The sequence below is a fragment of the Suillus clintonianus genome (genome assembly GCF_016758775.1).
Source record: "Suillus clintonianus strain FC179 chromosome Unknown DEU56scaffold_168, whole genome shotgun sequence".
NCBI lineage: Eukaryota > Fungi > Basidiomycota > Agaricomycetes > Boletales > Suillaceae > Suillus > Suillus clintonianus.
The window spans coordinates 63711-79757 of record NW_024539392.1 but is presented as its reverse complement, the minus strand read 5'-3'; the positions used below and the strand labels follow the sequence as shown (position 1 = coordinate 79757).

At 49.8% G+C, this 16047-nt stretch overlaps 7 protein-coding genes across 7 annotated transcripts; 3 read left to right on the top strand and 4 right to left on the bottom strand.

Annotated features, from left to right (window-relative positions):
• Positions 1-764: 764 nt before the first annotated feature.
• DEU56DRAFT_933157 (uncharacterized protein) lies at positions 765-1642 on the bottom strand (the record flags this gene model as incomplete). The annotated part of the gene is made up of 3 exons (XM_041358749.1): positions 765-1020; positions 1107-1364; positions 1412-1642. The coding sequence occupies 3 exons, from the start codon at positions 1640-1642 to the stop codon at positions 820-822; spliced, it is 690 nt and encodes a 229-aa protein (XP_041201556.1). The 3' UTR covers positions 765-819.
• An 851-nt stretch (positions 1643-2493) lies between these two features.
• On the bottom strand, positions 2494-3669 carry DEU56DRAFT_761751 (uncharacterized protein; the record flags this gene model as incomplete). The annotated part of the gene is made up of 2 exons (XM_041350584.1): positions 2494-3044; positions 3093-3669. 2 exons carry the CDS (start codon positions 3667-3669, stop codon positions 2494-2496), a joined length of 1128 nt encoding a protein of 375 aa, XP_041201555.1.
• Positions 3670-3671: 2 nt separating this feature from the next.
• On the bottom strand, positions 3672-4580 carry DEU56DRAFT_874275 (uncharacterized protein; the record flags this gene model as incomplete). Its single annotated transcript, XM_041355934.1, has 3 exons — positions 3672-4041; positions 4093-4271; positions 4326-4580. 3 exons carry the CDS (start codon positions 4578-4580, stop codon positions 3672-3674), a joined length of 804 nt encoding a protein of 267 aa, XP_041201554.1.
• Positions 4581-4709: 129 nt separating this feature from the next.
• DEU56DRAFT_761750 (uncharacterized protein) lies at positions 4710-5315 on the top strand (the record flags this gene model as incomplete). The annotated part of the gene is made up of 3 exons (XM_041350583.1): positions 4710-4936; positions 5008-5096; positions 5191-5315. The coding sequence occupies 3 exons, from the start codon at positions 4710-4712 to the stop codon at positions 5313-5315; spliced, it is 441 nt and encodes a 146-aa protein (XP_041201553.1).
• A 360-nt stretch (positions 5316-5675) lies between these two features.
• Positions 5676-7251, top strand: DEU56DRAFT_761749 (uncharacterized protein; the record flags this gene model as incomplete). Its single annotated transcript, XM_041350582.1, has 6 exons — positions 5676-5768; positions 5833-5996; positions 6075-6254; positions 6278-6411; positions 6467-6612; positions 6691-7251. 6 exons carry the CDS (start codon positions 5676-5678, stop codon positions 7249-7251), a joined length of 1278 nt encoding a protein of 425 aa, XP_041201552.1.
• An 852-nt stretch (positions 7252-8103) lies between these two features.
• DEU56DRAFT_985094 (uncharacterized protein) lies at positions 8104-9046 on the bottom strand (the record flags this gene model as incomplete). The annotated part of the gene is made up of 5 exons (XM_041360037.1): positions 8920-9046; positions 8776-8868; positions 8560-8715; positions 8399-8509; positions 8104-8348 (listed from the first exon to the last, which is right to left on the bottom strand). Exons 1-5 carry the CDS (start codon positions 9014-9016, stop codon positions 8104-8106), a joined length of 702 nt encoding a protein of 233 aa, XP_041201551.1. The 5' UTR covers positions 9017-9046.
• Positions 9047-9240: 194 nt separating this feature from the next.
• Positions 9241-11451, top strand: DEU56DRAFT_761747 (uncharacterized protein; the record flags this gene model as incomplete). The annotated part of the gene is made up of 6 exons (XM_041350581.1): positions 9241-9378; positions 9430-9954; positions 10001-10123; positions 10197-10286; positions 10339-10780; positions 10835-11451. 6 exons carry the CDS (start codon positions 9241-9243, stop codon positions 11449-11451), a joined length of 1935 nt encoding a protein of 644 aa, XP_041201550.1.
• Between the last annotated feature and the right edge of the window lie 4596 nt (positions 11452-16047).

The window sequence follows — 16047 nt, the reverse complement described above, 5'->3', positions numbered from 1 at the left end:
CGGGACTAAATAGTCGGGGTGCGGGGTTCGGGACTCAACAGTCGGGCTTCGGGTTTTTGAGCCTTGATAGTCGGGCTTCAGGGCTCGGGACTCACTTGTCAGGACTCGATAGTGCCTCGATTGTCGGGACTAATTAGTCAGGGTGCGGTGTTCGGGACTAAATGTCAGGGTGCGGGGTTCGGACTCGAGAGTCGGGCGTCGGTTTCGGGACTCGAGAGTAGGGACTAAAATATTGACTCGATGGTCGGTACTGCATGTTAAGGTATTCATATTTGGGATTCGATAGTTGGGCGTCGGGTTTCGGGCCTCGACAGTCGGGCTTCGGGCTCGGGACTCGCTTGTTGGGACTCGATATTGACTCGATGGTCAGGACTGCATGTCGGGTATTCGTATTCGTGACTCGATAGTCGGGCTTCGGGTTTCGGGCCTTGACAGTTGGGCTTCGGGCTTCGGGCCTCGACAGTCGGGCTTCGGGGCTCGGGACTCACTTGTTGGGACTCAATATTGACTCGATGGTCAGGACTGCATGTTGGGTATTCGTATTCGTGACTCGATAGTCGGGCTTCAGGTTTCGGGCCTGACAGTTGGGCTTCGGGCCTCGACAGTCGGGCTTCGGGGCTCGGGACTCGCTTGTCGGGACTCGATATTGACTCGATGGTCGGGACTTGATGGTGGGTTTCGGGTTTCGGGCCTCGATGTTCGGGTTGTCATATTCGGGACGCGGGTATCACGACTCGAGAGTCGGGCTTCGGGTCTCGATATTCCCGTAAGTGCATTTTATACAGAATTTAGACTTCATTCTGAACTGAAGGACTACAACTACTCCGGTCCCCTAGGCTTCAATTTGGTTAGGACGGCTGTGTACATCTCAATCTCAGCCATCTTTTCGCGGATGCCATCTTGTTGATCCTGAATCACTGTCAGGAGGCGTTCTCTCATCCACCTCAGTGCCTTCAGTGATGCAACCGAGGTGTCAGCCACCTTCTCGGGAACAACAATACGTTCATTCTCAACTCCTGACTAGAAAGGATTAGTTATCACCCAAGGAAACTTTGTAAAGGTCTTACAAGCCAATACTGGTAGTGACATATACAATTAGCGAATACCAGATCCCATTCCCATACTTCCTGTGGGATTTCAGTTGTCCCGGTCCACCATTGAGCTCCATAGCATGATACAATCCGGGAGGGATCCCCCAGATCTGAATCATCATGAAACTCGCACAGGTGGGATGAAAAGACGTCGTCCGGAACCATGTTCCAGGTGAGCTCGGGAATCAACAGAAGAATATGAGTGACCGGGCTTGGAACAACCAAAATGATGTGCCTGGCAGTTGAGTACTGCAGGATGGGAGTCACAAAAGTCTGTTGGAAATGTCAGCATTGGACCATCACAGTCATCAGTCTCTTACAGATATCTCCCATTGCAGCTCGGCTTTGAAGTGCATGATCCGAGCAGCAGAAGGCTCCTTGGTGTGGGCAGCCTCCATCTGATATTGAGATATGGCAGGCTCGGATCCGAGATCCAGCCATTGCCATTGTAGCTGCAAGATCTGCCTGAGTGAGTGTGAGGGGTTTGAACCCCTTTTGCCGGAATTCTGAGAATGAGAAGATGATGCAGGGGGAGGATGCACTACAGACATGCTTGATGCAGTATTATGAAACTGGAAATGACAATCACAATGCAGTTGGTTCGGAGGGTCAAGATATGAGCCTACTGGTTGATTGGATAAAATTTTTCAAATTCCGACATTGGGTTGATCCGGGCAAACTCAGATAGGGGTCGACCCGGCCAATTCCCGGGATTGAAATGCTGTGGGTCCAAGTAGCTGTTTGCATATCTTATGGCAAAGAAAATTCGATTCATCTCGAGCCTCTATAAACCCCGCCCTTCAGGTCTTGAAATGCTGCCCTGGGCATCCTGTGCAAGCAATGAATACATTTGGGATTGCCTTCCAGAGTAGCATGCATGACCCGGAAGGTTTTCACCAATGACTCGCGATCCTGTCACCCCATTCGGGTTGCTTTCCACAAGAAAAAGTTGTATGTCCAATCCATCTCCCAATTCCACCAACATCATTTCTTCCTTCCATCTATCTCGTAGGGCCTTTGCCGAAGCCAATGCACTTGGTAAACTTTGGATGGGTCCGCAGCTGACGCAAGGGATATGTCAAGCATGCATAAACTCCATTCCTGATTCCACGGCCTGATCAGGACCCCCCAGTGTCAACTTCGACAGACCAGAACCAAGTGAGGGACTCGTTTCGCCTGACCTCGGGCATGTGGATCGCCAACGGCAGTGCTGATTTTGAGCTGCTCGCAAAGCAGGGGTTTGTATTTCTGCACCTGGTCTTCGCTAGGCTCAAAGTGGTGGCATGCACTCATTTGATTCCCTTGTCTTACGTATATATACTTGCCGTGCAGGGACACTGCCTGCTGCACGGACGTCACCTGGGACCAAGCTCGAGTTTTCAGGGCCTGGGATTTCGCTTGCCTAACTGTTGTTCGGAACAGAATTCGCCTTGTTGCACAAGTGAATTCGGAGGTTTTGAAGGGAGTCGTTGGCCCTGCCCTCACGAAGGGACAACTCCAGCGGAATGAGATCCTCTGCCATGCAGTGGTCTGCATCGATTCTACCCCGAGGTTTTGATGGCAATGGGATTACAGTGAGCTCGGGGGAGTTCGCCCACGTGTCAGATGTCTCTGTGAAGTCTGTCGAGTCATCATCGAGATCATCGAGAATGTCTACGTTCAAGTCATCAGGATCGTCATCTGCATCAAATCCCTCTCTGAGATGAGTGATAGCAGACCGAGTGAATCCATCTATCTGTCCTTGGAGACGATCACGTTGCCGGGCGATGTCTAACCTCTGTGTCTCGGTAGTTCTTCTACCAATTCTTCGGATCTCGATGAGCAATGCGATTTGAGCTTCTTCAATTGCCAACCCCATTGATATCCATGTCGCCACAGATCTACGAGCAGGCGCTGCATTTCGGGCATTACCCTCCTCCAGTAGTCTAAGCTCGATCTCCTTTTTGCTCGGTGCTGAGTGGAAAATTAATTCGGACTTTGATGAAGACAAAGTCAACTTACCCTTCTTGATATTGATCTCATATACATCCATAGCCGAAGGATCATTTATTCTGCTGGACTGAGCGATGCTCTCGCTGGCTAACCATTCTGTCTTTGAATCGCCGGGTGCGGCTTCGTCGAGTCTCTCGAAAGCCTTTTCGCTTTCGGCGATGCCATTCTTCGCCTGCTTGTATTTACGGGAAAGGGTCCTTTTCATGCGGATCATCTTGCAGAAATTGGAATCGTTCATCTGATAATCGAGACATTCCTTTCGATGCGGGGATGACATTCCATGGGCAGCAGGAGAAATCAGGTTAAGACGTGACCATAGGGTCTCCATGATCTCTCCATCGATCCGACCGATGCCTTCAATAAAATTCGACGCATATCGGACGTAGCAGCTGTCCTGATGTCCGTGTATGTGCCACAACCCAATTCCGGGAATGATGGTCAATTCTGGAACCATTTCGAGAAATCGGCTTCGATCCACCCGAGCCCGAAAGTGTTTGTTGTATTGACAGTTGATATCATAGAAGGTGACCGCCCTGGTTATGCCTTCCATGTTGTGGTGGGCAGCCTCACAAAGGGCATAGTCCATGTTCATTTGTCTGGGAATGATGCATGGTTAACTCGTGAATGTCGAATGGCAGGGTGGGCTTGCCTTTTGCCTTTCTGAAAATCTACCATCGAGTGAGGAACAAAGCAGCCGTGTCGAGCACAGGCTACTCCCCCGATGCCTGTGGATTCCAGTTTGTGCCGAGCCGCATTTGCTTGATTTACTGCCCGGTGATTGCTGCAGCTTGATTTTTCTAAAGTGTCGGCAGCCTCTGCGAGATGAGTTTTATACCTGTCCTTTCCCACCATGAATCCCAACCCATCTGACAGCCAAACTTCATCGAATGGCTTCATGGGATGCAGGTGTTCGGCTTTGAAATTTCCGTCCATAACAAATGACCGGGTGTATTTCCACCTTGGAGTTGTTGTTATACCTGAGGTGACTTCTGTATCGAACGAGACTCACTCATCAAGTGATTCATCCCCTGACAAGGATACATTGATCCCTGGCTGAGGACAAGCGGGGCAAAATAATGCAAGATCACCTGCATTCGGGCTGTCGGAACGATGGCCAAATCCATGCCATTTCATGGCCTTCAACTGCCTCCACTGTCGGGCGACTCTCATGAGCTCTCGGTATCGGTCCTTGCCACGTGCTTTGTCAATACAATTTCCTTTAGACGAGAGATATAGCATTACCGGTACGAGGTGTGGAAACATGTTGGAGGTCATTCGCCGGAGCTTGCTGTAATAGTTCATCGCCGAGGTCCCACATTCAAGGTTGTCCAATAGAAAATCATCGAGCACCCTGAAGGTGAACAAAGTCTTCGGCTTGTTAAATGAGGCGGGGAAAAATCCATGTCGAAACATTTGAAGGTCTGGAGTCATGGCATTTGGACAATCACAGCATCGAACCTGGAGGCGATGAACCCCGGACTTGTCAATGATCACCATGGTGTTCTCCTTTGGTTGGAACTCGGGTCCCGACACACTCGGTAGATCTTCAGGCTCAAGCTGATCTTCAGGTTCGTCTTCTTCGAACAAATCCCACCTGTCTGTAAGTGCCGGACATTGTTTGCCCTCATGACCGAGGTGTATGACGAGTCCGACGTGAGCGAGACAACTTTGCTCAAAGAATTGACCATTCCATTGACTGATCCAGTGGAAGGGATTGCAAAGATGCTGACTTCTGCAACAGCCAGTGCAATACAGTGGCTCCCCAAGACAATCTTGACATTTGTAGACCCCATCCTGGTCGCAGACGACGCATCTCCTATCTTCTGGTGGAGCTTCTCGATCCAGGAGGTGATGTAGATATGATTCCTGCCTTGGAAGCCATTGCCTCAGGTAGTCATTCTGACTCTGCATTTGTTATACTTAGCTATCATTTGAATTGCAATGCAACATTTTACATGAACTTGCCATGGTTTTTGGGAGTTGCAAAGGCTCGAATGAGCCTTGCTCGTGCTCGTAAGTATTGTCAGGAATGTCTTCCCAAAGAGGTGGTGCCTCAACAGGCTGAAGTGTTGGTGATTCTGGGGGAGAGTTCGGCATGGACCTGTAGGCATGTCTTTTTTTGCTTGCAAGAGGGACCTTGACCCAAGTCTTCCTACCCTTGCTGCCCCTGGCTTCTACCCTGTGGGATTTTTGCAGTGGGGTGCATCTACCTATCTTCATCTTATTTTCTGAGGCTGCAAGCAAAGCATTAGCTCAGGAATATGAATAAATTGTTATTGCAATGCGATGCTATGCAGTCTTGATGCGTCATTACAAATTCATTTCCATTAATGGAATTGCGTCCAATATGGGTCGATTAACCAATTGTTAGGCTTTGCTCAAAGTTCAACTTGTCACCATTATTACTTCCACCTTGCTCATCCTCAGCCCTTTCTGCAATCTCATTCACAATGGCAAGATCGGGTCATTCCACTCAGTTGACTTCCAGTTCTGGAAGACATAGGGCCCGCCAACCACAGACACAGAAGCTCACGGACTCCGAAATTTCGGAGTTGAAGAACTACCTTCCTGAGTGGACTTCGGCGAAAAGGAATGAGAAGCAGGGCAGTTTTCACTGCCATAGCTAGGGCTGCCAGGCTATTTGCTCCCAAGGTCGACCAAGCACAATGGAAGAAGAGGAAGCAGGTGATTCATCCTTGCTTCGCTCAAAACTAAAATTTTAACATCTCATTCATCCATGAACTCTCAGATGTACAAGACATGGTTGTTCAACAACAAGAAAAAGAAGGAGAGAAAGGACATGATAAAGTATGGTAGGAAATGGACTCCTAGGCAGGTGGTCTACCAGCAGAAGCGGGAGGAGGTGCTGAAGAGGATTGAGGAAGAGTCCGGGGCAAAGCCAGGAGGTCCCAGGTATGTTCAAGCATTATCAGGCGGCTGTGAAGAGAGTCATGGCCGAATTGTCCGATGATGAGTTGGAGAAGGCTGAAGGAAACAGCCTGAAGAATGGTCGACCAACTTCCCGCCTCCCGAGATACAAGCACAAGTGGCTCGTAAGAAGGGACCGGCTTATATGGAGCACTTTTCGAAGGAGATGTGGAGGCAATGCAGGATGAGAGTGTTTGTGATGTCGGCGTGGAAGAATGAACAGGGAGAGGTGCTGTTCGGGATGTAAGTCAATTTTGTCATGTCAGATCTTCTATCTCAATACATTTGCATGCAGGCACTGATGATAACGAGGCGTTAGGAGATGGGGACAGTTTCATGAAGACGAAGGACTGGGAGGACATCGAGCCAGTTTGGCAGGAGTACGCACAGGAACAATTCGGTGAGTGTTCGAACTCTGGCTACTGGAATGAATTGGTTGATCTTTCTCATGATAGGTGCCGGGGCACGGGACGGAGGGCGACAGGTGAAGGGAGGTCGAAAGAGAATCAGGAAGCCTGCTTTCGAACTCGAGACCGACGGGGATGGGATGCCGTTGCTTCCAGACATCACCGAAACAAAACTCGAGGAGAAGAAAGCCATAGTCAGAGCATTTCTTACATCTCACTATCGTGAGTCGATCGTCACAACACCCTAACATTTGTTCAATGCATTTTTACAGGTATCTGTTCCGGGATCGAAAAAGGCAGTCGTGCCATGGAGCGCCATCGTACAAAGTCAGGATGACTTTGTGGCAAGACAGTATGTTCCGGCGGATGTGGACTTGAAGGAGCCATCGAAGCTGCAACATTGGGACACGACCGCCCTACTGAACTTCTGGTATGCTCGGCAGGAGAGAGGCAAAGGTCCAATGTTCCTGTTCAAAGCATGGAAGAACAGAGATGGGGACATGGTACCCTCGGTTGTAGCCGGGAATTTACCTTCTCATCGGGCTCGTAAAGGTAGAAGAGATATGATCCGAAGGCCTCGGGAGGCCGAAACTGACAGTGATCCCGAGAGTGATCCCAAGGGTGACACTGATCACATGGAGGATGATGCAGGTGATGACGCATTGGAAGGTAGATCCCCGCGAAAGAGACGCAGAGCAGAGCCTGGTCCTTCGACAGCACATGAAGGGACAGCGGTCCCACGTGCAATTCCAAAGCCTCGCCCGGTCAATGCAGGGAGATCGAGTGCACTGCTGACATCGCGAATGGGCGAACCTCCTGGCTGGACTGACTGAGGGGGTCACCAACAATGTTCAGGAGGATGGCGCAATCAATGGAGTCAATAGGTCACCGGCACCGAAAAACATGCGGGGAAATAAGGCTGTGATTGAGCCTTCGGCGAGGACTACCCGGAGTAAGTCAACACAAAAGCCATTGGACACTAGCCCTCGAGTGACCAGAGCGAGGGGAAAGAAGCAATAGACATATACTACACTCCCTGCCTTTACCTGCCTTTATGTAAATGTCAATGTGTTTCAATCATATCGAATAGTCCTAGAATGTCTGGTGTCCTGTGTGTGGATGAGGTATTTATCAAATTTCTCTTTGTTCTCTATCTCGGAATTTCTAGTGTCCTTCCTGACACTATCGAACACCGAGTTCCGCCTATCGAGTATCATACCTGCATGTATGTAAATATCAATGTGATTCAATCATGTCGAATAGTCAGGAACATTGTCCCGAACATCGAGTCCCGAGCATCGAGTCCCGAATATTGAATCCCGACTATCGAAGACGCAGTCCCTGACATCGAGTTCCTTCCATTGTCCCGAGCATCGAGTCCCGAATATTGAATCCGACTATCGAACACCTGAGTCCCAGGACATCGGGCTCCTACCATTGAGTCCCAAACATCGAATCTCGAGTCCGTAAAGCCGAGTCCCGAACATCGAGTGTAGAGTCCCGAGTACCGAACATAAGCATTGGGTCCCCGGCATGGAGTATTGAATCCTGACAATTGAATATTCAACAGTCCTGACTATCGAACACTGAGTCCCGTACGACGCCCAGGGACGTGAATTGAAAGGTGAAGTAGTTTACATGATGTGGGGAGGTGAATGAAAATTCAGAGGTTCTAATACAGTAATTTACTTTGGTTTGTCTTCTTCAAAGAGTGCAATCAGAGAATCAACTACCTTGAGCATTTCAATGCTCATCTGCTCAACTCTCTGCAACCTTTGTAGGTCTGCATCAGCTTTTTTCAGTTTGTCGGAAGTCTCTGCCCAGGCAGTTCGGAATGGTCGCTCGGCCTCAAGGAGTAGTTGGATGGAAGGGTCAGGAAGACCTCCAGTACGGCGTTTGTAATCACCCAGTCGATCTTTAATGGATTGGTCTTCCAGAAAAATTAGCAAACAGATAAATACTCTGGTGTCAGATACTCACATTTTTCATGTTGGTATTGTCCGAAAGGATGGAACTCCCGGACCATCAAACATAGGTCTTCAATATCGAGCTCCGGCTTGTCTGCAGGAAGTTCGGTAGATGATGTTTCGGCTGGAGAGATATGATCAGGATTAATCATGCTCTGGAAGGAATGAACGCACATGAACTAGATACATCTGAGGCAGCCGGGGAAACACTGGGAGGATAAGCAGAATCCGGCAGCTCATCAACATCAATGACATCATCCTCAGGCCTGAGGTACAAGTCTGGATCGACGAGATAGCCGGCATCATCGGCCTGGCCTGGATCTGATTGATCTTCAAGGGTGAAGTGAGAATGGATGGTGATCCCAGATGAAAAGGAAGGTATAAACATACCGGGAATGTCAGCCATTGCACCCGGGGGTCCTGATGACATGGAAACATGTTCTAAGTCATCTTCCGGCCCGAGGTATAAGCCATCTAAGTCATCTGAGGGATACCCGGTAAATAGATAAGGAATGATAAGAGAATACAACATACCTGGTGATACCCGGCCCATAGATGAGTCATCCACATCCATAGCATTACAGTCAGTCACTGGGGGGTCATTAAATCTAACAGCTGGATGGGAACTCATGTTCTGTGGAGAATTTGTGGTCTGGTTGACTGATGATTGAAAAAACTTCGAAGTTCAACACAAATCCGGCAATTGCCGAAAGTTGAACCACAGCCAAACAAACACAAACAATGAGCGATTTTATAGATCGTCCATCAAATGTCTTGTTTGTTTTGAAACATCATCTTTCTGACAACTGATTTCACTCTGATTTCAAGATCCTTAAATCTCCCAACTCAACCATCATGTCCACTCCAGTCAACAACTCTTTGACCGACCTCAAGGACTCCACTGGCCAGATCATGGCCATCATCAGCGCTGCCCGGCAGATTCCCCCGGGTCCCAGCCATGCAGCTCTGGGAAAGCAGGTTGCTACACTTGTGGTATGTATTTATCTTTTTTCTTGTTTTTTTTTGCCTCTCACATCCAGGCAGTCTGAGGTAGCCAAGATCTATGGGTCCGGGGATGGTCCCATGCCCGGACTCGTCATTTCTTGCATCAAGGAGCTCCAGCACATCCGGAACATGGTTCCCAAGGTCTGGCCATCCTGGCACGCGATCGGGTATGACGATCCCCGCGTTCTGAGGCACGTCTGGTACCCCAAGGTCCAAGCCTGGGAGGCCTTAGGTGACCCGGCCTTCAATCTCCCAGTTGTCGCCCTCCCATCCACAGGTCCCATTCCTGTCCACCTTCCTTCCCCAGCCATTCCTGCCAGCAATGTTGCCGGCCCTTCCACCCTCCCCACCACCGAGTTCCGTGACAAGGGCAAAGGTAAGGCCGTCTTTGCTGACCCAGAGCCCGAGGCGGAGGGGAGTAGGAAGAGGAAGTCTCCCATGATGTCAGAGCACTCCTCCCAACCCCCGAAGTTGGCGATGAAGACTCACAAGTGTACGCGGTCATCTCGCGTTGTGAAGTCCAAGCCCATCGTGGAGTCAGAAGATGAAGAACCGACTATCAAGGTATGTCGTCTGGTTCTTCTTTTCCTTGTCTCACATCTTCCTGCAGCCCTTGTTTTCGCGTGGAGTGCCGGAGGTCCTTGTTCCCCTGTACTCCACAATTCTCGCAAGGGCGCCCACTTCCCCTCGATCCCCCAGGGCTCCGACGAAAAAACTGTTTGGCCCTGCCACTGTAAGTCCCATTTATGTGTCTGGGCCTCGGGTGTATGCTTACATTGTACCAGGCGATTGCCGGCAGTCACTAGGCAGTCGTCGAGCCCTCCCAGCCAACTCCCGAACCCCCTGCGCAGGCACCCCCAGCTGGGGATGGAGGTGACATCCTGATTCCCGGACCAGTAAGTACCTTTCTTTATCTGATGTACTTCCATACACTAATACACCTTACAGAACAACCCGTGCCACGCATGCACAAAGCAAGACTGGCCTTGCGCAACTCGGTACACCAAGAAGACCGGGGCTCCGGGTACATCGTGCGTCTACTGCACCACAAAGAAGATCAAATGCACCCCCGCGTATATGGGATCCCCGCCTCCTCGCGTTCGTGGTTCCTCTACCACCCGGACGACCAAGTCCAGGACGCCATCCAGGGCTCCCTCCAAGGCTCCCTCCAAGACTCCCACCAATGCCCCCCCCGCGTCCCAAACCCCTGCCCCCTCCAAAGTGCCCCCTGCCTCCCAATCCAAGGCACGCACTCACAGTCAGTCTCGTGGCCCGTCCGGAACTTCCAGTGTCACTCCTGTGACAGCCCCCAAGACCCAGACGCGTGGTCGCAGCAAGACCATCACTGCTGTCAAGGCACCTGCACCTGCACCTGCACCTGCACCAGCTCGTAAGTCACCCCACATCTTTCCCATGACCCCCTGACCTTTGGCCTCCATTCTAGCGCTTCCGGCGCCCAGGTCGGCAGTCCCGGCTGCACCACGTGGCCCGGCAGTCCCTGCTGCAGCACTTGATGTGCCCATGCCGGATCTCCATGCCATGTCCATTGCGATTCGTGATGGAGCAGCTCGAATCGCTCTTCTGGAGGCTCGTGTGGCACAGCAGGATGGTAAGATTGACACCCTGCAACGCCTTCATGAAGGCCTTAGGCGCGAAATCATCGACCGGCACCCCTCATTCCCACTGCCCGATCTTCCTGCCAATGCATCATCCTTGTTGCTCAATCAATCCGGCCCCCCCACCATATCAACCACCGCATCTGTACTCCCGCCCCTCATTGATCTCATCATGGATGACATTCCTCCCACAACCCCAACCCCAACACTCCCGGATGCCTCTGCCATTGATGGCATCCTGTTTGAATACAACCAGGTCGTTCATTCAGAGGATCCAGATGCTTCTGGCGATGCTCATCCAGAGGATCCAGATGCGTCCGGCTCCATTGTGGACCCAGGTGATCCAAGCAACCTTGTCCCAGAATATGACTCTTCTGATGACATGGATGTTGAGGTGGAGGTGAAGGTTGAAGAGCCTTCTGAGGAGGTTGACATGGCTACATAATCTTGTAGTAATAGATGTATATACAAGTTTTCAATGAATGTGATCTCTGACTGTCCATCAACAAGATCTGAGTACCAAGTACTGTGTACCGAGTACCGACACCCGACACCCGACACCCGGTACACGGTACTCCTATGTTTCATGTTACATTTGTATGTCTGTACAGACTGTATCATGTTACATTGCTCTGTACACATTTCACCGAGTACTGTGTACTGGGTACCAACACCCGACACCCGACACCCGACACCCGGTACTTGTTACTCGGTGAAATGTGTACAGACGTATCATGTTACATTTTTGTCTGTACACATTTTACCCAGTACCGGGTGTCGGGTGTCGGGTGTCGGGTGTCGGGTGTCGGGTGTCGGTACTCGGTACACAGTACTCGGTGAAATGTGTAAAGACAAATGTAACATGATACACAGTGCTTACAGACAAAAATATGAAACATAGGAGTACCGAGTACCGGGTGTCGGGTGTCGGGTGTCGGTACTCAGTACACAGTACTCGGTGAAATGTGTAAAGAAAAATGTAACATGATACACAGTGCTTACAGACAAAAATATAACATGATACACAGAGTGTCTACAGACATAAAAATGTAACATGATACAGTCTGTACAGAGATAAAAATCGGGTGTCGGGTGTCGGGTGTCGGGTGTCGGTACCCAGTACACAGTACTCGGTGAAATGTGTACAGAGCAATGTAACATGATACAGTCTGTACAGACATAAAAATGTAACATGAAACATAGGAGTACCGAGTACCGGGTGTCGGGTGTCGGGTGTCGGGTGTCGGTACTCAGTACACGGTACGCGGTACTCGGTGAAATGTGTACAGACATAAAAATGTTATATTATACACTCTATCATGTTACATTTTTCTGTACACATTTCACCGAGTACCGTGTACCAAGTACCGACACCCGACACCCGACACTCGACACCCGGTACTCGGTACTCCTATGTTTCATGTTATATTTTTATCTCTGTACAGACTGTATCATGTTACATGTTTATGTCTGTAGACACTCTGTGTATCATGTTATAGTTTTATGTCTGTAAGCACTGTGTATCATGTTACATTTCTGTCTGTACACATGTCACCGAGTACTGAGTACTGGGTCTCGGGTCTCGGGCGTCGGGCGTCGGGCGTCGGGTCTCAGTACTCGACACGAAACAAAACTCGAAACTCCAATCTTAACAGAAATACAAATCTCAGAGCAAAATGTGTATCATATACGAGTTTCGAGTGTTGAGATTCAAGATTCGAGATGTTTGTTTCGTGTCGAGTATCGACACCCGAGACCCGGTGCTCGGTACTTGGTGAAATGTGTACAGACAAAAATGTAACATGATACACAGAGTGTGTACAGACATAAAATTGTCACATTATATAGTGTGTCTCATCTGATATTTGTCTGTACACATTTCACCGAGTACCGAGTACCGAGTACCGAGCACCGGGTCTCGTGTCTCGGGTCTCGGTACTTGGTGAATGTCAGACATGGCTTATTCAGGCTTTCTTGTATCTATCTACTCGACCAAGATGTTTCAATTCATGAGCACTGTGGCGAAACGTGACTGTATCACTCGTCGCTGAGTCTGAGTCAAAATGAGGCAGCTCTCTGGTTCTCGTTCAGTGCTTTTGTGGATATAGTATACCAATACCTAGGCCTATCTGTCTATATGATTCATATCTGGGCCCACCTGTCTGTCTAATATTAACCCACGTCGGCCCACCCTTCTATATAATAAATATTTCACCTCGCCCTCGGCCCACCTGTCTATCTAATATACCCCTTCTTCCTTCAATGCACTCAACTGGTCGCATTCATTTGTTGCATCTTGTAGTGTGGTGACTCTCTTGCTCAGGGTGGTAGCTTCTGTTTTCGCCCCAACCAGTTGCTCCAGTGTTTGGATGAGGTATTTATCAAATTTCTCTTTGTTCTCCATCTCGGAATTTCTGGTGGGCGGTTATGGGGGGGAAAAACGACACCCGAACTTGTTAGCAGGTCGCGACTCACGAACATGGCCCACCCGTCTATCTAATATTTCCCTATGTCGGCCCACCCATCTATCTCATAAATAATTCACCTCACCCTCGGCCCACCCGTCTATCTAATATTAACCCATATCGGCCCATCCGTCTATATAATAAATATTTCACCCCACCCTCGGCCCACCCGTCTATGTAATACATAATTCGCCTCACCCTCGGCCCACCCGTCTACCTAGTAATACCCCACGTCGGCCCACCCATCAAATTAAAATACCTGACATCGGCCCACCCGTCTATCTAATATTTCCCTACATCGGCCCACCCGTCTATCTAATAAATATTCCACTGCTCCCTCGGCCCATCTGTCTACAAAATAATACTAATACGTCGGCCCACCCATTTATATAATAATATTTGCTATACATCTCTCCTCAGGTCTATAATATATGTCAATCCTACTCTACATATTACCCACATGGGCCCACCCATCTCCATAATAATATTTTTCCCGGCCCATCCACCATTGTCAATGATATATATAACATCAGCATACATGGGCCCACCCGTCTCCATCGGAAATAATATTCCTCCCGGCCCACCCATCAGCATCGGGAATATACATATCATCGGCCCATGATCCGCTGGCCCGTATTACACGGGATATTATGTAGGTCGGGTGACCCGTATAGTACGGGATTTGTCACTGAAGGGGCTCAATTAAATGTCCTCTGATTTGCTGTCAGACGACCATTACGGGGCTTCTTGAAAGGGGGAATACACCAGGTGTTCAGTGGATAAGCACTGTCCGCCCAGACCCAGTGATCAGCTGGCAGAAGGGTATCATGCTCTTGATAGATACGAGTGGATCTGAATGCATATGCATCGTGGACGCTTCCGGGGTGACCGAGAGAATAATCGACTATGAGAAGGTTGTGGGGCATAATGACTGCCTTGAATTTATTTTAATTTTCAACGGTAAATAAATAAATAAAAAGCAAACTCACTTGACAGCCAAGGGAATACTTTGATTTCCTATCATAAAACACCTGGTGGAAAAAGCCTGGTGTTGCATACAAATCCACTGTTGTCCCATCAACAGCTAGGACTCCATTCTGCCACTCAGGGCAAGTGCTAGCCTTTACACTATACCTCCGAGCGAGCTCAAAATCCTTTGAATCATGGGGAGGGAAGCTCATGAAAGTGTCATGCTGGTCGAGGAGGGCGACCATTACACGATTAGTGCAGTTAACAACAGAGCCGACACTAACGCCTGCCCATTGAGACACATCCACTAGAGAGATGGCGTTCCCGTAGTGGCCAGCACGGTTGAGAAAAATAGCAAGTTGAATGGCGACAGGAAGCTGGGGGTTGTTCGAGTTGTTGTGGAAAATGTGATGGCCAGAGATTAGATCAAGGATGTTATCGAAGATGTCTGGGTCGACCCGCAATTTGTGACAAAATAAGGGAGGGCGATGTTCACTGAAATGAACTAGAAGGTGGAGCTGCGGGGCTCGTGGGAGAGGTACCTCAGGCCTGTGGAGTACACGGGCCCTCAGAACTTCATCCCGGAGAGCTGCAATGGAGTCTTGGAGGCGATTATAGAGGGCGAAAATACGATCATCATCATCTGAAGAGGTGTCGCCGTCAGAAAAATCAGATAAGCCAGAGAAGACCGGAGACAGAGGCAAAGGGGGGGAAAGCATAATATTCAAGAAAATATCAAGATCCGAGCTGCGGGTAAGGTCGAAGGAGTCAACGCTCGAGATAGAGTCTGTAGAGTCGTCGTCTTCCGTGATGAGCTGGTGCCTCGCCCTGGCTACCACAAGGGCATCCTGGTCGATTTCATTCAGCATCTGTGCACGTATGGATTGACGAGGCATGATGGGGATCAAGGGGATCGAAACTCCTATCTGGCTGGTATATGTGAGCGCACTTTTAGCGGAGTTTGAAAATTCGGAATGTTCCGATGTTTCATCTTGTGCGCCTGATCATCCCACCTGACCTGCGGTATTCTAACTTCACCGGCAGGCAGCTCGAGGCTGGTCATACCCATTCCAACTACAACATCCAGAAGGAGTCTACCTTCCCCACTCCCATCAGTGCTAATCCTAGCGGTCCCCCTCACCTTCCTCCCTCAAGTTCATATTCTGAAACCTTGCGCTCTGGGTGTGCTCAATTTAACGCCCAGCAGTCTCAGCCCCCCCTCGGTCTCAGCCCCCCCCCCTCCCTCCTGCAGTCAGCCTTACCCTCCTCCCTCAAGCGGTCATCCTTACCCTCCCTCGAGTGGTCAACCTTCTGCATGTACGACGGGGCCGTCATCATGTACTTGCTGCGCTGCATGTACGACGGAGCCGTCATCATGTACTTGCCGCGAGCTTCCATCCAGCAGCCTGAGTCAGCCTTACCCTCTTCCCTCCAGCAGTCAGCCTTACCCTCTTCCCTCCAGCGGTCAGCCTTACCCTCCTCCCTCAAGTGGTCATTCCTTACCCTCTTCCCTCCAGCAGTCAGCCTTACCCTCCTCCCTCGAATGGTCAGCCTTTCCGCATGTACGACGGAGCTGTCATCATGTACTTGCCACGCTGCATGTACGA